This window comes from Pteronotus mesoamericanus, unplaced genomic scaffold, assembly GCF_021234165.1.
Source record: "Pteronotus mesoamericanus isolate MK-2021 breed Mesoamerican mustached bat unplaced genomic scaffold, CSHL_Meso_final contig_84, whole genome shotgun sequence".
NCBI lineage: Eukaryota > Metazoa > Chordata > Mammalia > Chiroptera > Mormoopidae > Pteronotus > Pteronotus mesoamericanus.
Genome location: NW_026555267.1, coordinates 2,421,803 through 2,443,264, shown reverse-complemented (window position 1 = coordinate 2,443,264; position 21,462 = coordinate 2,421,803). Strand labels below are relative to the sequence as shown.

Genomic DNA, 21,462 nt, shown 5'->3' with positions numbered 1-21,462 from the left:
TAAATATACTAAAGGTCAAATTGCTAAGCCTATTTAAAGTTCCCTTTTGTGCATTCAAGATGTTGCCTTTACTGTTGGTGCCAAGTTATGCAAAAACTTCCAAAAAGCTCTTCAATAAGTCCTTTGACTTCTACATATACAGAAAAACCATGGCTTCTGAGTATAGGTATTGCAGACACTTTGCCTACGTTGTCCTATTGCATAGTAGATATCCTAGAAATATTAGTGCGTTTTAAAAATTGAAATACTAAGATCGTTGGAACTACTGTCAGAAGTAATTGTAAAGGTAACTTCTCAATTGCAGAGGCTGGGTTAGGTGATCTTAAAGTCATGTTAACACCATGATTCTAGGATTATTTTAATCTTAATAGTGGCTTTCTGTTGTATTCTTACTCATTTTAGGCACAAATATTTGCTTCTAAGTTACTGGTTGAGAAATAAGCTGGTCTTTCTGAATACATTTTCCACACAAATGAAGGTTAAGTGCCAAAACTTAAATTTAACTATTTGCTTAGAATCTTTTGATAGACGTTTGTAATTGGATACAGAAGTAGTACTCTATAGTAAGTAACAAATAAAATGATTAGCAAAAGAGCATTTATATTGGAAGAAAAACTTAATCTGAAGAAGAAAATGTTAATGTTGGGCACTGAAATCTGTATTGATTAAAAGCCTCTGCTGGGCTATTACGGTTTAAATGAAATTTCTAATTTTAATGATCAAATTCTCACTTTGAATTTAATTTCATTACCTGTTGTCCTAGACTCATTTAGCAGCGGGAGAGGGGCTTAGTGCTACTTATTTAAAAAAAAAAACCTTTTAAAAAGTTAAACAGTTTGCACAGAAGTGTGGAATCAAATAAACAGGTTTTTGTAAAACCAGAAGGGTAACTTTTAAAAAAGACTATTGTTTGTCTATGGTTCTATTATGAAAATAGTCTACTTAGACTTGTTTGATGTCACTTGGGAAGCATTTGATAGAAATTAGTCATTTGTCTCTCTGTTTCGTTCTGATTCTTTAAAGAATACTTTTGTGCTGGGATAGGAAATCGGGCAGTAATTTACTCAGTTTTAATCTCTAATGTAGCTGAGAGACAGGAGGGGACAAAAGATTTTTAAATAGTTAAAATGAATGTCTCAAACTGTGCAATGAAGGTCATCATCTTCACCAGTTGAAACATTTAAAGGCAAAGTACTTATTTACTCTCGTTTTTATTATTATTATTTTTTTAAATTCTCACCAGAGGATATATTTTTTGATTTCTTTAGAGAGACAGGAAGGGGGAGAAGAAGGCGGGGCAGGGGGCAGTAGGGAAGACACATCTCTATCAGTCGCCTCTTGTATGTTCCCTAACCTGGGATAGAACCTGAAACCTTTTTGGTGTACATGAAGACACTTCACACTTACTTTAAGTAGAATAGTTTCTTAGGCCTCAACAGGTTATAAACAGCAAGTTAAGAGGGTATTTTAATTTGAGATAAGTACTTATCACGTGGTAGGTATCTCTTAAGCAGGATACTGAAAATTACAAAAACCAATGGGGTGCAGTGGCCAAGGGCAAGGGCAATAGCGTCAGGTTTCCTTTATTCAGATCCTGACTCTGTTACTTCCTAGCTGTGTAGATTTCTTAACACCAACCCTCAATTTCTTAATCTGTAAATAGAGATAAGAATAATAACAATCTCATAGGATTGTTGTGAGGATTATACAAGAAAAATGAACCTTTCAAAGCTCCAGGCATTTGGTTAATACATACTAAATGTTACCTGTATGTTTGACATCTACCTACCTTATCTGTTCGTTTATCTCATTTATTCACTTACAAAATAGCTGTGAATTAAATGCATTGGGCTTAGTGGGGGTACAAGAATGACTAAGCCAGGGTTCTATCCTTGAGGAGCTCCTAGTCTAGTGGGGGAAGCTAATGTAAATCGGGCAGCCCTAGGTAAGCATTCTGAGCAAGTACTGTATGTACGATGCGCTAAAAGCCTAACATCAAGCTGAGGGACGGCTTCACAAAACAGCATTGCGTTTAACTGGGTTACATGTCACAGAGCCAAAATCTGCGAGGTTTGAGAGTGTGATATGTTCAAGCAGCTACAAAAACATGGAATTCATTTTTTTATATGTTTGTGTAGTATTTATTAGTTTTCCATATACAATCATACCTCGGTGCTCATCAGCCTCAGAACTCGTTAAACCCTGTACTCATCACATGTTGATGAGAAAAGAGTTTAGGCACTTGGTGCTTGCTCAGGACTCACCGCACTTGCTAGAACTCGCGTGAATCAGGATGCCACCCCACAAGAGAAAATGCTTCACCGTCCTGTACTTGTTAGTTTCTGCACTTTCATGAGTACTGGAACAAATTAACAGTGAGTGCCAAGGTACCACTGTATTATTTAAAATACATACCGGTACTTCTGCCACATAGGGGAGTGGCAAGAATTGAGGTTGAATAGGTCAGGGGTCAGAAAGTAAAGGAAAGTGTTGTCAAGGTAGGATTTTTATCTTCAAGGTATCACACATAATAATGCAGTATGGTTTTTTTTTTTCCTTTACATCCTCAACTGAGGATATGTTTATTGATTTTTAGAGAGGGGGAGAGAGAGATACAAGTTAAATGAGAGTGGTTGACTAGTTGTCTCCCATGCAGGCCCCAGCTAGAGAGGGAACCTGCAACTTAGGTATGTGCCCTGACCAAGAACCGAACCAGCTACCTTTGGTGTATGGGATGATGCTCTAACCACGTAGCTGCCTGGCCAGGGCTGCAGTATGGTTTTTAATCATGATTCACAGTGATTCGGAATGATGATTCTTAGCAACAAAAGGCAATTTTTTTATATGCTACATTTTGAGGATGTAGGTATATATGAAATTCTAGAAACACTTTTTATTTTAAAATATGATAAAAATGTGCCCTGGCTGGTGTGGCGTAGTGGATTGAGTACTGGCCTGCAACCAAAGGATCGCGGGTTTGGTTCCCAGTGAGGGCACATGCCTGGGTTGCAGGCCAGGTCCTCAGTAGGGGGAGTGCAAGAGACAACCACACATTGATGTTTCTCTCGCTCTCTTTCTCCCTCCCTTCCCCTCTGTCTAAAAATAAATAAAACCTTTTAAAAAAATGTTTTGGTGCATCAGTTTTTCTTAAAAGTATGCTTATGAAAGTATGAAAAGCACAGTTATGGTTCTTAGTGATACTAGTCAACTAATAGTGCTAATATTGTTGACTTTGAAAATTTTCATTCCTCCAAAAGATTGACTTAAGAAAAAAATAGAGTAATTTTATTTTTTTCTTCCTATGAAAATTTTACTTTATATAGTTGCCACCATATTTCTTAAAAATATTTTTGAGATAAAATCTACATAAAGCTTACCATTTTAATCATTTTTAAGTGTACTGAGCATGTTGACATTTCTGTGCAACCATCGCCACCCTTCATCTCCAGAACTTTGTTATCATCACACACTGAAAACTCCTTACCCATGAAGCAGTAACTCCAGTATCTCTTCTCCTAACGCCTGGAAACCACCATTCTATTTTCTGTCCCCATGAATTTGACTTCTTTCTTGGTATCTCATAACTGGAATCATATAATATTTGCCATTTGTGTCTTATCTCAGCATGTTTTCAGGGCTGATTCATTTTGTATACTGCATCATAATTTCATTCCTGTTAAGGCTGAATAATATTCCATTATATATAGTATATACAAGTTTCTTTATAGTATATGGTTTGATATACCAGATATATGATATACTAGTATTTTCTCCTATTCTGTAGGTTGTCTTTTTACTTTCTTGAGGTCCTTTGAAGCACAGAAGTTTTCAATTTTGATGAAATCCAATTTACCTATTCTTTTAAAGATTTTATTTATTTTTAGAGAAAGGGAGAAGGAGAGGGAGAGAAACATAAATGTGATAGTTGGTTGCCTCTCATACGTGCCTCAGCCAGGGATCAAACTTACTACTCAGGCATGTGCCTTGACCAGGAATTGAACCTGCAGCCTTTCACTTTATGGGACGATGTCCAATCAAGTGAGCCACACTGGTTAGGGCATTTACCCATATTTTTTGATTGACTGCTCTTTGTGACTATATAAGGAACTGTTGCCTAATCTGAGGTCACAAAAACACCTGTATTTTCTTCTAATAATGTTTAATTTTAGCTCTTATATTTAGGTGTCTGACCCATTTTGAGTTTTAGGTTCTTTTTTTTTTTTTTTACAATATGGAGTCCAAATTAATTCCTTTGTATGTATGTATACAACAGCATTTTTTGATGAGACTATTCTTTCCCTATTGAATTGTCTTGGCACCCTTGTTGAAAATCAGTCGACTTTAAGTGGTGAGGGTTTATTTCTGGATTCTCAATTCTATTCTATTGATCTTTATGTATGTCTATCCTATGCCAATACCACCCTATCATGATTACTGTGGCTTTGTAATAAGTTTTGAAATTGAGAAGTATGTACTCCAACTTTGTTCTTCATTTTCAAGATTGTTTTGGTTATTCTGGGTCCCTAGAATTTCCATGTAAATTTTGGAATTGGCTTGTCAGTTTTTTCAAGGAAGATAGCTGGGATTTTCATAGTGACTTTTTAAATTTGTAGGTCAAGTTGGGGAGTATTGCTCTCTTAACAATATTAATTCTCTTGATCCATAAACATGGGATGTCTTCCCATTTATTTAGATCTTTATTTTCTTTTAGCAGTGTTTTGTGGCTATCAGCGTTTAAGTTTTGTGTTTCTTTTGTTAATTTTATTTGAGTATTTTGTTCTTTTTGATACCATTTTAAATTGAATTGTTTCTTTAATTTCATTTTCTAAATAATTTGTTTATTTATTTAGAGAGAGGAAGGGAAGGAGAAAGAGAGGAAGAGAAACATCAATGTGTGAGAGAAACATCGATCAGTTGCCTCTCACACACTCCCCACTGGGGACCTGGCTGGCAGCCCTGGCATGTGCCCTGACCGGGAATTGAACTGGTGTGACCTTTTGGTTCACAGGCCAGCACTCAATCCACTGAGCCACACCAGCCAGGGCCACTTTCTGATTGTTCATTGCAGTGGTTTACAAATATACTTGATTTTGTATATTGATCCAGCAGTCTTGCCAATCTTATTTGTTAGTTATGATAGGTTTTTTTGTGTGTGGATTCTGTAGATAAGATTTTTATTTTTATTTTAAAATCATTTACTTTTAGAGAGAGGGGAAGGGATGGAGAAAGAGAGGGAGAGGGAGAGGAACATCAGCGTGTGAGAGATGTATTGATCGGTTGCCTCTCAAAGGCCCCCAAACTGGTGACCTGGCCCTCAACCCAGGCATGTGCCCTGACAGGGAATCGAATCGGTGACCTTTGGTTTCTCAGACCAGCACTCAGATCCACTGAGCCATACCAGCAAGTGCAAAGTATCCAGTCTTTAACTATTAAGTATGATGTTAGTTGCAGAGTTTTTGTAGATGCTCTTTATTTGTCAAATGCTTTTTCTGTAACTATTGAGATAAGCCAGTGCTGTTCAGATACATCATTAGGTAGGCCTTTTTTTTTTTTTTTTTTTAACATCTAGAAATACTTACTTTTGACAGGACAGAAGTGTAATTTTATAGCTCAAGTTTGAATAGTACAAAATTAATCCTTTAAAGAGGCATACGTGCACACCAGTAGTGTATAAGAGTTTCCCTGTGTCTTTGCCAGCACTTGACACTATCAGGCATTTTGGCTTCTGTCGCCAGTCTGATGTGTGTGAAATAACCTCTTGTTTCCATTTCCTTTCTCAGATCACTGGTGTGGTTGAGCATATTTTCTTGATGATTCTACTTTTCCTTTTCTGTGAATTGCCTGTTTCATTTACTCTTTACTGGCAACAACCTATGTCTGGCTATATCTAAATTACACTTTTACAACGGCTTTATAGTGTTTCCCTGTGATCATCAATGGCTGCTAAGACCATCGTATGAAAAGGCCTTGGGAATCTGTAGTTTTTTTAAATCCTTACCTGAGGATATATTTATTGACTTTAGAGAGGAAGGAAGGGGAGAGAGAAAGACTGATATGAGAGAAACATCACTTGTGTCCTGTACACGCCCGGCCTGGGGATCCAACCCGGGGTTGGTACTGCAACCTTTGGATGTATGGGAAGATGCTCCAACCAACTGAACCACCTGGCCAGAGCTATAGTCTGTAGTTTAAAAGAGGTCTGAGGCCCTGGTTGGATGCTCAGTTAGTTAGAGCATCATCCTGATGTGCCAAAGTTGCTGGTTCAATCCCTGGTCAGGCATATTACAGGAATCAACTGAATAATGCGTAAATAAGAAGAACAACAAATCGATGTTTCTCTCTCTAAAATCGATAAGTAAAAAAAATTTTTTTTTTTTTTAAATAAAAGAGACCAGAGAGATGTAACATCCAAATGCAACGTACAGACTTTGTTTGGAACCTGACTATAAAAGCATTTATGGGACAACCAGGAAATTATGAACAGAGACTGGATATTCCCTATTGTTTCAATAAGGACTGGGAAATGGCACTGTTCTAATTCAATTCTTCAGCAATTTAATAGCTAAATTTTCTTATAAAGGAGAGCTTTTCCATCATCCACTGTTTGGTTTACCCTGAAGTATACTTTGTCCAAGAAAAACAGACTAAATGCTAGATTCTTCAATTTTTGTACTTTTATAAGTTCCAAGAGCTCTTCCTTGTTCTTACTCTCCCCTCGAGCCCCCCTGTTTTTAAAGATAGCATGGATACAATCACTTTCCTCTGTTCTCTACTATATTAATTATAGTTTTCATTTTTTTCCCCCTGCTTTGCCTGTTTCCTCAGAGTCCTCTCTCCCTTTTTTTTGATAGTTTTGGTCTCTTTCAGGTTGGAGTTTCAAGAATCTGATAACCCTTAATTATCCCTTCATGTTTTAAGAGGGAGGCACTAAAAAAGGAGGGCCAGAAGCTTTGTGCGGCTGGATGCAGTTTATTGCCTTTGGGAAACCCAGATTTCAGTACCCCATGGTCTTTTTTCAGAGACATTTGAGTTTTCCAGCGAAAGATAATCTGTTTGGAGGTGGGGGGCAGTGGAGTGGCAGATAAGCCTAGTTACTATGGGAATCTGGGTAAGGGCAGGAAAAGAAAGGGGGTATTACTGTTTGGTATGTAGATTTTTTTCTTCATTCCTCTCTTTTCATTTGGCTGTGCCTAGTCTCCACTAGTATAGTGTCTATATCATTGAGTTTCTTCAGGAAACAAACTTCCTCTCTTCTGTGTGGGTAGGCAAGGAGGGCTGCCTGGCTGCTCTGGGATGGCCCAGGGGGTGTAGGAGGGATATTACTAACTGGTGCTTTTAGACGTCTACTCCTCTCCCCTGTTTCAGCCCCACCCTCATCCCAATTCCCTAATTACATAGTTTTCATTATATGGATCTATCATATTTACTTATCCACTATTTTTTTTAATTTTTATTTTTTAAAAAGATTTTATTTACTTTTAGAGAGGGGAAAGAAGGGAGAAACAGAGGGAGAGAAACATCAATATGTAGTTGCATATCATGCACCCCCCACTAGTTGGGACCTGCCTGCAACCCAGGCATGTGCCCTACACTGGGAATCAAACCAGCGACCCTTTGGTTCTCAGGCTTGGCGCTCAGTCCACTGAGCCACACCAGCCACGGCCACTATTTATTTTTTTAAATAAAGTTAAAAAGAAATTAATTTTGGGAAGAAACTGCAACCATGGCATATCAGGATAATGCTCTCAGCAACTGAGCTATTTGACCTGGGCCTTCTCCACTATCTATCGATGACATTTTAATTATCTTCCAGTTTATAACTGTTACAAATAGTGCTTCAACGAATGTCCTTATACGTGCTTCGTTGTGTATGTACATTTGATTTTTAATGACAGGGAACTCTTATTATAAAACTTTGTCATATTTTCAATGCCACTAATAATTCTATTCCAACTCATTTGTTAGCTTTTTATTATGGAAATTTCCAAAGTATTAAAGTAGAGAGAATAGTATAATGAACTCCCGTGTACCTATCACTCAACTTTAAGAGTTAACATCAAGCCAATATTTTTTAAGATTTTATTTATTTAGTTTTAGAGAGAGGAGAAGAGAGAGAGGAGGAGAGGGAGAGAAACACTGATGTGTGAGAGAGACTTCCATTGGTTGCCTCTTGTATGGGATGCAACTAGGGACCGAACCTGCTCGTCAGCATGTGTGCCCTGATCAGGAATTGTACCAGTGACCCTTTTGGTCTGCAGGACAATGTGCGACCCCCTGAACTACACCAGATAGGGCCAAGCCAATATTATTTTATCTGTCCTTCTTCCCCTCAGCATTTACACCATCCATTTTAAAAATATATTTTATCAATTATGCGATTACAGTTGTCTCAATTTTTCCCTCTTTCCCCCCATCCGCCTGGTACTCCCTTTCCCTCCAGCAATCCCCTCACCCTCAGTTCATATCCCTGGGTTGTGCATATTAAGTCCTTTTGCTTCCCATTTCCTATACTATCCTTGACATCCCCATCTATTTTGTACATACCAATTATACTTCTTAATCTCTGCACCTTTTCTCTCATTCTCCCTCTTCCTCCTCCCAGCTGATAACCCTCCAAATGATTCTGCTTCTGTTTTGGTTGGTTGATTAGTATGTTTTTTTTAGATTCAGTTGCTGATAGTTGTGAATTTGCTGCCATTTTAATATTCATAGTTTTTAATCTTCTTTTTCTTAAAAAAGCCCCTTAAACATTTCTTGTAATAAGGGCTTGGTGATAATGAACTCCTTTAGCTTTACCTTGTCTGGAAAGCGATTTATCTGCCCTTCCATTCTAAATGATAGCTTTGCTGATAGAGTAATCTAGCTTGTAAGTCCTTGCTTTTCATCACTTTGAATACTTCTTGCCAGTCCTTTCTTGCCTGCAAAGTTTGAGAAATCAGTTGATCATCTTATGGGAACTCCTTTGTAGGTAACTTTCAAGTTTTCTCTTGCTACTTTTAAGATTCTCTCTTTATCTTTAACCTTTGGCATTTGAATTATGATTTGTCTTAGTGTGGTCCTCTTTGGATCCAACTTGTTTGGGACTCTGTGTGCTTCCTTACTCGTATATCTGCTTCCTTCACCAGATTAGGGAGGTTTTCCTTTGTTATTTCTTCAAATAAGTTTTAATTTCTTGTTCTTCCTCTTCTCCTTCCGGCATCCCTATAATTCAGATTTTGGTATGTTTGGAGATGTCCCAGGGGCACCTTACACTATCCTCATTTTTTTTTAGTTCTTTTTCTTCCTACATCCTGGTTGAATGCCTGTTTCTTCCTTATATTCAAAATTGCTGATATGAATCCCAGTTTCCCCTCTCCACTGTTGGTTCCCTGTAGATATTTCGTTATTTTACTTACCGTAACCTTCATTTCTTCCTGGGTATTTTTTATTTTGTGGCCCTACTCAATGAGTTCTTTGAGCATCTTGATGACCAAGGCTTTGAACTCTGCATCTAATAGGTTGGTTATCTCCATTTTGTTTAGTTCTTATTCTGGGATTTTGTTGTGTTCTTTCACATGGGCCATATTTCTTTGTCTCAATTTGGCAGCCTCCCTCTGTTTGTTTCTGGGTATTAGGTAGAGCTGCTTTGACTCCCTGTCTTCGTAGCATGGCCTATCATAGAAAAGGCACCTGTAAATTGTGTGGGGCGGGGCCTTATGTAATCGCCAGGGTGGGGCAATCCACTTCACTGCTTTGTGGCTTTGTGTGTGGGGAAGGCTCAGAGACGGGACAATGCTGCTGCCTGGCTTCTGGAGGTTTGTCTGGCACTTACTTTGTGTGACTGGCATCCTTCCAGCTGTTGCCCTGGTGGTGAATCCCAGAGGGGGTGGTCTGAGTCCAATTTAAGTCCGTGGGGGCCCTTTTAGCTGAGTCTCCTGAAAACCAGCAGTCTTCACTGGTTTTTACAACCAGAAGTTACGGGGATTTATCTTCCTGGCACTCTAACCCTGGGCTGTGCAGTTTGGCCTGGGTCTGGGATTGCTGGCTCCTAAGGTGTCCCTCCCGATTTTTATCCACTACACTTGAATGTGGGACTGCTCTTCTGCTGGAGCCACCGCCCTTCCCCACCACACTGCATCTCGCCACTCCACCCACCTGTCTCTGCACTTCCTACCCGTAAGGCTTCTTTAAATCCTTGGTTGTGGGACTTTCATACAGCTTGATTTCCTGATGGTTCTGGATGTTACTCGTTTTGAAGTCTAGTTGTAATGCTTTTCCTGGTTGTGCAAGGAGGTGAAGTATGTTTATTTATACCTCCATCTTGACCAGAATTTGTACCATAATTTTAAAGTAGATCAAAAGACTACATATTAGTTTATCTCTAAAAGATAGAAGCTAAAAAAAAAATCACATGTAAAAGGTATAAATGATTATTCCTTAATAATATTTAATCAGTACTCACATTTCCCCTATTGTTTCATAAATATAGTTTTGTAGTTGTTTGTTTGAATCAGGATTGAACCAAGAATGTCCACATATTTATACTTGGTCTAATATGTCTCTTAAGTTTCTCTTACTCTGTAACAGTTACCCCCTCCTCAGCCCTCCCCACCCCCCGCCTTGGTACTTGGTATTTAGTTTTGAAGAAACAGAATCATTTAGAAAATTTTCCACATTTTGGATTTGGGCGGGTAGGGGAGCCACATCCCTCTGGCATTATCATTATTGTCTACCCTCTTAATTTCTTAAAAGATGCTGCACTGAGAAACAATTACAGTTACCTGAACTTAAGAGAACAATAATAATTTAATATAATGGAACTATTTTCCTTCCCCAACTCTTCAGAGTAAGTGAGAAGAGGATACATAATATCTTGGTGGATACTTAGCAATAAAGTCAGCTCTTTATTTCGTGGTATTATGTTTTAGACAACTACTGTAGTCAAAGTTACTACTTTAAAGGGCTTTTTTCCTTTTTTGTCTTTTGCATCCTCAATAAGCAACTACCTCTAGGGATTTTTTTTAAAACTTTGGGAGCTTGCCTTTTCAAAGTATTCATTTGTTTTTCTCCAGAACAGTGGGGCAGAACAGCCCCTATAAGCCATCTGGACTTGAAACCATTTTGCTTCATCACAAAGCTTATTCTTTTTAGATCCTGACATAAGTCTGTATTGTCTACCGCCTTTTTTTTTTTTTAAACAGTGTCCGGTTTCTCCCAGGAGAGTTCTATCTGAAGTTACGTCAGTGTTGTTGCTGGCTGATTAGTTGAGAGGGAAAAGGGTATCTAGTTAAGATGAGTTTATCATACATGCTAAAAAACCCATTGATGGGCTCTCCCCCGCCCCCAATACTTTTTTAAAAAGTATGTGTGTGAGAGAGAGACGAAAGACAGAGACAAAGAGAGGAGGTGGGAGTTGGGGGGAGATGTGTACCCTCACCCTACACCAACATAACAGGCAAATTTTCCTATGGTGGAGGGTAGTAACTAGAAGTTTCCACGGGAAGGATGGTTTTATAATTTGAAAATCTGCCCCTTTCCCACCTGCCAAATGTAATTTAAGGGTGTCCAACTTTAGAAAGTTAAGCCACTGGCAAGAAGTTAAGTCACATTAAATCAACTATGAATACACATAGGCCTCTTACGACCATTCATTTACTTTTTTTCTTCTTTAAGATTTTATTTATTTATTATTAGAGAGAGGGGGAGGGAGGGAGAAAGAGAGGGAGAGAAACATCGATAATGTGTGGTTGCATCTCCTGTGCCCGTAATGGGGGACCTGGCCCACAACCCAGGCATGTGCCTGACTGGGAATCAATCCAGTGACCCTTTGGTTCTCAGGCTGGCAGTGAGTCCACTGAGCCATGCCAGCCAGGGCTACTTTTTTCCTTCTTTAAAACTTCTCTGGCTATAGCAAAGCCTCCAAAGTATTCACTTTGCCTAAAAATACTGTTAAATGCAAATTATAGTAACAAAAGGAAACCGAACTGACTGTATTGGGAACTCTGTTGTAAATAAGTACCTTTAAAATATAGGAAAAAATGAAATCTATAAAATGAACCTATTTGTACAGTCTTTCTATACAGGCTTTTTGGAATGAATCCTCACTTCTGTATGGTAGTCCTGAAATACATCACTCTGGTATTTCAGCTTTCAGCGTCAACAGATCTAATGTCATGATGTTTGGCATGAATTGTATGTAATTAAAATGGAATTATCCCAGCCCTGGCCAGGTGGTTCAGTTTGGTTAGGCCAAAGTTGCCGGTTCGATCTCCAGTCAGGGCACAGACAAGAAGCAATCATTAAATGCATAAATAAGTAAAATGACAAATTGATGTTTCTCTCACTGTCCCCCTTTTCTCTCTCCAAATCAGTACATTAAAAAAACTTCTTAAATGGGATTATTCCTTCACATGATTTTCCTTTCCCTAAGTATCCCATTTCAAAGCTTGACTTTGATTAACTACATTTTGAAAAATCCCCATAATCTGCCCAGTGAAGAATAAGCAGTGTTTGGCCCTGGCCATGTAACTCACTTGGTTGGAGCACTGTCTGGATACGCAAAAGTTGTGGGTTCGTTTCGGGGTCAGGACACAGAGAACAACCAGTGAATACAAATGTTTGGGATAACAGGTCAATGTTTCTCTCTCCCTCTGCCCCTCTCTCTCTCTAAGGTGAAATGCAAGTGATTAAGGTTTACATGTAGCTCTTAGGCCACTAGTAAAGAGGTATAGGCCTGTAGTTTGTATATCCCACCTTGCCTTTATTGTTTTAAAATATGTAAATAATCAATGTTTGTTATTTTAAAAAAACAGCAATTTTAGACTACTTAAGGTTATGGCTATTAAAAAAAATAAAAAATCATCTTAAACCCCACCACTGTTAAACAGTCATTACCAGCATTTTAATATGTGCCTCTAAGACTTTTATTTTGCCTATTTATTCTTCCAGTATATAAAAGAGAATATTTTTAAAAATATTTTTAAAAATCAACTTTTACAATTTTTATAAACAGGAAAATCATTCTTGATTTCTTGTAGAATTTGAACTTGAAGATGCATTGAAATTGAGTGCATTTTTAAAAAAGATTTTATTTATAGGGAGAGGGGAAGGCAGGGAGAAAGGAAGAGAAAACTCAGTGATATGCAGGAGATACATTGGTTGCCTCTCTCTCGCTCCTGTCTGGGGACCAGGCCCACAACCCAGACATGGGCCTGGATTGGGAATCAAACCAGCGACCTTTCAGTTCACACCAGCCAGGGCAGAGCGCATTGTTTTGTGTTTCATATATTTACCTTTGTGAGGAAGAAATCTATTTTCCTAAGATTTTCAAAGGAAGTCATGATGCCAGAAAGTTTAAAATTCAGTGTTTAGAATAAAAAAGGGAAAAAATATTATAAGAAATGAATATTTGTTTTATAGCCTCTAAGTTTATATTTTAATTTGCTGGAAGGAAAGGCCTGGGATTATGCATATGCTATGGACTATTTTCATTATCGCCAGTCCTTTCTTGTGAAGGGAGATTGCAGAAACAAGAGATTTCCATTTGGCAATAAAAAGCTTGGCCTGTCCAAGAACTCACACAATTTTGGGGGAAAAAACCCAAACTCTTCCTTTTGCCATATTTACTTAAGATTATTGATGCAGATATAACATCTTAGTAGTTGTAATAAAATGTAAAACATTTTGAAACTTGAATTATCTAGGTAGGTCTAAGTAATGCTTGTAGAGTAAACATATAGTAGTGACTGCTGAACAGTTATAGATTATTTATGCCCTTCTCTAGCCAAACTGGGTTGCCAAGAAACAACGCAGACACAAAGCCTTGCGTCCATCTGATGTTTCTTCTCTCCATCAGAAGAGTGTTTTTGAATAGTCAGAATAGTGGTAAAATTGTTTTTTTTACCCCCAGCTTTATTGAGAAATAATTGACATATAACATTGTGTGAATTTAAAGTATACAGTGTACAATGTAACAATTTGTGTGTGTGTGTGTGTGTGTGTGTGTGTAAATGATTACCATAATAAGGTCAGTAAACACAATCATCATTTCCCATAGTTACAAATATTTTTTTGTGGTGAGAACTTTTGTATCTACTTTTGTAGTAACTTTCACATATACAGTTTCATAGCATTGCTAACTATAGTCTTTGGGCTGCTCTACATTATGTCCCCAGACTTGTTCATCTTCTAACTGGAAATCTGTACCGTTTGAGCACGTTCACCCATTTCCCCCCCCCCTGCTCCCTACTCTTAGTGTTAAAGTTTTTGTTAGGAATTCAATAGCATTTTAAGTGTTACTTGTAAACATCTGCTCCATGTTCTTTAATACATTTTATTCATAGCACAAAAAGCGAAAATAAGAATTTCTAGTAACTTACCCAGATAAACAGATCATGTAGCCAAGGGAGCATCGTTTTTAAAGCAGGCCAAAAAATAATTACATTTTCTTATTAATACTAAGTCTTTGCTTATATTCCCATATAAAAATGTTGAAATAATTTACTCAAACTTCATTAGCAACATATAGTTGCTGCTTTTCTGTTCATTGTAACCTTTACGTTATCTGCCTGCATTCAGTTTCCAGCCAGTGAACTATACGCTTGGAAGGCAGCGATAGTGTGGCACTCACAGGCCCGTTCCACTTGCCCCGCACATCGCGAGTAGACATTTCTTGAATGAATGAATGACTTGTTTGAAAGCTTTGTCAAGTTTGTCTCTTCTTATATTTCCTATAATCATTGCTCCTTCCACAAATAGTCATCTTTACATTAATATTCTGGAGAAATAAACAGTGGTTGTTTGAGGCTTCTAAAAAGCCGCCTTACAAATATGGAATATTTTAAAAGTAAAATGTAAGGCAGGGGTACTAAATGAGGGGCCTGTGGAAGGACTTAAGGGGTCTCTGAGTCCCTGAGAAAAATAAGCATAATTTGGGATGGGTAAGGTCATTTTTTCCAGGGAAACATGTTTCATGGATTTATTGAATTTCCAAATGGGTCTATGGACCCCCAAATGACTAAGAACCAATGTTCAACCCAAATATATTCGATGAATGATTGAATAAAGAAGATGTGGTATATACACACACGCGTGTGCACCAATAATGGAATAATACTTAGCCATAAAAAGATGAAATATTGCCATTTGCACAATGGATGGATGGATCTTGACAGTATTGTTCTGAGTGAAATAAGTCAGATGGAAAAGGATAAGAACTATATGATTTCATTCATATGTGGGATATAAAACAAAAACAACAAATGAACAAACAAAACAAACAGCCTCCCCCCACCAAACTCATAGTTACAATAGAATGGTGGTTACCAGAGGGAAGAGGAATGGAGTGAGGATGAAGGGGGTAAAGAGGGTCAAGTATATGGTGACAGAAGGAGACTAGGCTTTGGGTGGTGAGTACACAACAGAGTATGCAGAGATTACAATGCTGTATATCTGAAATCTATATAATGTTATTAACCAGTGCTACCCCAATAAATTTAATTTAAAAAAAAAGAACCAATATTTCAGAGGTTGTGGGTTTCAAGCTTCAAAGATAAGAAAAACATTAGTTAGTGGTATGAGGAAGTCAGATGTCTCTTGAGGAAAAGCAGATGACTATATTAGGGTGCTTTCAGTTTCTTATGATAGAAACCTGCTCAAACAAGCTTAAATAAAATAGGAATTTATTGGTTTTTGTAACTGGGGGGAAAAAAAACCCCAAACAAAAAGGAATGGGAATGCTGGGTCCAGGAACACCTGAACCTAAGATTCAAATGGTATCTTTATATAGGGTTTCATTCCTCCTTGCTCTTTGTTTTTCTTTATATTGGATTTATTCTCAGGCATGCTCGTTCCATATGTTGGGAAAAGATGGCTGTCTACAGCTTAAGCCTTGTAGACTCTTAGAGTCTGTGATTCCAGAGGAAGAGGGGGAATGTTTTTTCCCAGGTAACAAACAGGCAGATGTCCCAGAGAGGACTCTGACCGATGTGTTCAAGCCATGTGCCCACCCAGAGGAAGATGGAGCCCTCACCCATCCAGTTACCTGAGCTGAATAGAATTAGGGTGAAACAGCAGAAGTTCCTCTAAGGAGCCATTCTGTGCAGACAAAAAACAATGTCTACAGTGATTGAGAAGTTTTAGGACAGATAGACAAAAAATTTTCATATTAAAACTAAGGCGTATGTAGTAAGATCTAAGTGTTTTTTGTGAACTGTGCATTTTTCTATGTGGGTTTCAGTGTTTTACTTCGGAAGGTTTTTAAAATTTTTTTTTATCTTTTTATTTTTTATTTTTAAAAAGATTTTATTTATTTAATTTTAAAGAGAGGGGAAGGGAGGGAGAGAAAGAAACATCAATGTGTGATTGTCTGTCATATGACCCCTACTGGAGACCTGGCCCACAACTTAGGCAGGTGCCCTGACTGGGAATCGAACCGGCAGTCCTTTTGTTTGCAGTCCGGCACTCAGTCCACTGAGCCACACCACGGGTTTTTTAAAAAATTTATTTAATAAATATTTGAGCACCTGCTGTGTGCCATCATCATTCTTTGTACTGGGTATACAACAGCAAATAAAAAGAAAAATCCCTGCCCTTATGGAGCCTACATTTTAGTGAGGCAAGGTCAATAATAAATACAATAAATTACTAAAATATACAGTATTTCAGATAAGGGTAAGTGCTATAGATTATAAAAAATCAGGAGGGAAGGAGAGAGGAGTGGTAGTGCAGTTTAAAATATGATTGGCAAGGAAAGTCTTAGTAAAAGGGTGGCATTTGAGCAGGAAATGTTGAGGAGGGAGGGAGCCCTTTGGATATCTGGAGGAAGAGAATTCCAGGGAGTAGGAAGCACAAAGGCTTGGAGTGTCAGAGGAATTGTAGGTAGGCTTGAATCATTATGTGAAGCAGTGGGGAAGAGGAAGCAAAAGAGTACTAGAGGATGATGTCAAAGAGGTGAGAGGATGGTAGGTTTTGTTGGTCCTTTGAAGGCTATGATAAGAACTTTGGGAGAATGTAAGCAATCCGGTGATTTTGAGCAGATGTGTAAACTGATCTGCCATAACTTTCTGTTGTTCGTTTGATCTGCCTTACTTTTTAAAGGGTCACTCTAACTATTGTATTGAAAATGCATTGTAGAGGAGCAGGAGTGGAAGGAAACCAGTTAGGAAGCTATTGCTATTGAATTGATTCAGGCAATAAATAATGGGCACAGGCCAGGATGGGAGTGGAGATGAGGAAAAGTGGTTGGATCTGAAGGTAGATTTCCTGATGGATTGGATACGAGGTGTTAGAGAAAGAGGAAAAAAAATAGCCCTGGCAGGTGTGGCTCAGTAGATTGAGCCCTGGACTGCAAAGTAAAGGGTCGCCAGTTAGATTCTGCACGTGCCTGGGTTGCAGGCCAGGTCCCCAGTTAGACAACCACACATTAATATTTCTCTCCCTCTCTCCTTCCCTTCCCCTCTCTCTAAAAATAAATAAATAAAATCTTTATAAAAAAATGAAGAAAGAGAGAAATCAAAGCTGACTCTAAAGTTTTGGACCTGAGCAATTGACCACAGTAATTTAATGAGCTAGTTAAGATCAGGAGAAACAAATGTTGACATGACAAGTTTAAGATGGTTATTAGATATTCAAATAAAGTTGTTCAGTAGGCAGTTAGACATACTAATCTGGAATTCATTACTGGGCCAGAGATTGGCCTAGAAATTTGGAAGTTGTCAGCATATAGTTAGTCTTTAAAGCTATGAAACTAAATGAGGTCACCAGGAAATAAGAGTAAACAACAGAGGAAAAGTTGTCCAAAGACTGAGCTTGCCAGTGTTAAGAAGTTTGGGGAGAAGAGGAGGAACCAATGAAGAAAATCAAGAAAGAGCAGCAGTAAAGTAGAGGAAAAGAAGGAAAAGTCCTGGAAGCCAAATTAAAAAAAAAAGTTTTAAGGAGTGAGTGATCAGGTGTCAAATGATGCTGGTTGAGATGAAGACTGAGATTTGATGATTATATTCAATGATAATCTCCTTGATGAGAACAGTTTTAGTAAATTAAATTTGGTAGGGATATTTCTGTACATGCTCTTTTCCTTAGGAATTTAAATTCCATGGTTCAGGTACTCTAAAAAACTTCATTAATCATATAATCATTTAACAGGTATATGTTGCTATTTCATCATCTTTTGGTTCTCTATTTGTTGTACATGTTAAGTATAAAATTATGTAAAAAATTGTGTCTTGAACTCCAGATGAATATGCAAGTATGCTAATCAAGAGATTTATATTTTGAGGGTAGGACATATATTTCCTTTTGAATGGCTATTATGTGAAGTGAAAACACTTTCATAAACAAATTATTTTGTCAGCTTTTCCCTCTATATTTGGAGGTTTTAAAACTTAATTTTTATAGAGAAACAAAAAATCAACCTAAATTCATGATTCTGAGATCTTTTTGAATAGTTAATGCCGAAAAGTGATACCAAGAAACACAGGAGTTGATAATATTAGAATATTTTCATTTTGCTAATGAAAATAATAAATATTTCTTTTATTAGAAATTCATTGAATTTGAAGACTCTCAAGAACAGGAAAAAAAGGATTTACAGACCCGAGTGGAATCTTTAGAATCGCAAACACGACAACTTGAACTCAAAGCAAAAAACTATGCTGACCAGAGTAAGTAAAAATACCTCTCTTCATAAGTACACATTAAAGAGTGGGCTGTAATAGTACAATGACTCATCCTGACATTTGACTAGAGTTCCAAATACATGCTTGGAATTGTCATCCCAGACTCAAGAGTGAGACCTAGGAGCTAGGTTTAGTTCTTTTTGGTTCACATTTTCACGTGGCACCCTCGTCTGTAGAAATGACTAGATCAAAAGTACCTATAAGACTTTCCTCTTCAATTTAGCATTCAGCCTTTGCTTGTAGTTAACATTATGCTATATCTACTATGCAGGATTCTGGGGTGTGTGCATGCGGATCTTTTTCTTCTTTTTAATTGATTGATTTTGGAGAGGGAGAGAATGAGAAACACCGATCTGTTGTTCCACTGATGCATTTATTGGTGATTCTTGTACGTGCCCTGACTGGGGATCAAACCCATAGCCCTGGTTTATCGGGATGACACTCTAACCAACTAAGCTGCCCAGCCAGGGCCATTTCTTCTAATATTGATCAACTACACAAAGTTTCTTTGGTTTCTGTATTGTTTTGGGATTTACAAATCTAATAGAAACTCTAGCTTTGAAGTGTGTATAAAAAAATGAATTCTCTTTTTTGTTCCTTTGTAGTGGAAAACTGAAGGCATTAGGTTATCATTTTTCAGGATCATTTTATTTTAATATAATTTTATATATTACTCGATTAAAAAAAAATTACTGGCCCTGGCCAGTGTGGTGCAGTGGACTGAGTGCCAGCCTGTGAACTGAGACATTGTTGGTTCAATTCCTGGTCAGGGCACATGCCTGGGTTGCGGGCCAGAAGAGGCAGTTTATGGATGTTTCTCTTGCACATCAATGTTTCTTTTTCTCCCTCCCCTCTCTTTCAGAAAAAGAATAAAAAATATTTGAAAAGAATGAAAAATATCTTAAAAAGATAAAAATAAAAAACAATTACTGTTTCAAACCCCAAGGATGATTTCCCCTTTGGGCTAATAAAAGTGATCCTAGTTAAGTCAACATTAGAAAAAGAAATTAGGGAGAGATTTTTTTTTTTAATTGTTGACACAATTACAGATGTGTCCCCCTTTTCTCCCCCCTCAATCCACACTTCAGGGGAGAGACTTTGTGGCCTGTTTTCAAGTTTGATGCAGGCAGGCTGAGGGCTCTCCAGTTTTTCATCTCAGCATTGCAAACCTTCAGAATCTTAGGGAGCCACAGATGGCCAGCCATTACCCTTCCCCATATCACCCCTAAAGGGTGCATACAGACCTGCTGTTAAGGGACTGGCTTTCAGGGTGGATAACCTTCACTACCAGGCTTGCAGAGTGTGTGATAACTGACATAACTGACTGCTCCCTCTAGGACAATGGAAGAGTCTGGAGTCACTGGGAATCTGGAGTTCAGGCATTCCAGAGTTCAGAGAGAACTCAGATGGCTGTTAAGCAGATGTCATAGAAGGGAACTAATGGATGTGTGGTAACAGGAGCCAACTAGAGTGATACAGAATAAGCCATGTGTCATGTCTTTGTACCTAGACTGCTCTACCCTTCCTTTGTTAATACAGAACACACCAAGTGACTTCAATCACTTTGCTATAGAAATGTGAGGTGTGAGAGAGCTGCATACACTAGTAAATATATTCCTGGAGTCACATTACTGTGAGTACCACTTATCTAGTGGCAATTAAGCTTTTGGTATATTTTAATAGTTGAGTATTTTCTATTTAAAGGGGAAAAATTTGCTATCGAAAATATTTTAATCCTAACTTGATTGTGTTTCCATATCGGGTATTATGTAGTATTTTACAACCAAATGCTAATGGCACAGTTAACAGAACCAGCTTTTCATTCTTTTATCTATTAAATTTTCCTCTTGATTCCTGAAAAGTGTACCAAGTTTGGGATAAAGAATTTTAAAAATTACCCAGTATAAAGGCACTCCTTGTCTAGAATTCTTTTATGCATTAATTAATCTGATTCTATGATAAAGGAGTTATTAAAGGAAGAATTACCTTGTACTTTAAATTGCACTTTTGATATTAAAGTCTGTTAAAACATCTCTTTTAAATTCAAAGGAGATATTGCTGCTTTTTCCACAAAAGTAACCAAATGGAATAAATTACTCATCTTTCTGCACACACTTTATCTTTTTTATTACTAAAAATTGAAAAACCTACTTCCTGTTCCTTTCTAGCAAATGTAAACAAAATACAGTCGTCTCTTAATTAAGATTTGTTACCCAGTCCAGTGAATCATATCTACCTTTCTTGGAATTGTCATGTTCTGTGGTATCCATTCTTTTTCAAAAGTACTGATTACTGTTTTCTATTGTAATTCAAAGAAGTTTTTAAAGATAAGGTATCTTTTTAAAATAATTGATAGTTCTCTAGGGAAGGGATGGAGAAATTCCTCACCAAGTATTGGATATGGTCTTAAATTACATTTGTTCTGAAAACATTATTTTTGTTATTTATTTCTCCTCCTGGGAGTCTCATATCTCATTTTAAAATAAAATTTGGTGCCTAAATTACAATTATAAAGAAGTTACAGCTGCGGTTAATCAGAACCGACCTTTTTGGCCCTGACAGGTGTGGCTCAGTTGGTTGGGCATCTTGCTGCAAAGTGAAAGGTTACTGATTCGATTCCTGGTCAGGGCACTTACCTGGGTTGCAGGTGCAGTCCCTGGTTGGGGGCGTGTATGAGGGACAACCAACTGATGTTTCTGCCTCACATCGATGTTTCTTTCCTCTCTTTCTCTCTCTCTTCCTGTCCTTGTAAAAATAAATAAATAAATAGCCCTGACTGCTGTGGCTCAGTGGGTTGGACATTGCTCCA

General features: G+C 37.7%; 1 protein-coding gene across 2 annotated transcripts in view; it reads left to right on the top strand.

The window, feature by feature from the left end:
- SPAG9 (sperm associated antigen 9) overlaps window positions 1-21,462 on the top strand; it is a 112,090-nt gene that overhangs the window by 9,242 nt on the left and 81,386 nt on the right. For both annotated transcript variants that reach the window (XM_054585411.1, XM_054585412.1), the window contains exon 2: window positions 18,518-18,638. In XM_054585411.1, the coding sequence (XP_054441386.1) occupies window positions 18,518-18,638 (121 nt within the window). The remainder of the gene's footprint in view (window positions 1-18,517; window positions 18,639-21,462) is intronic.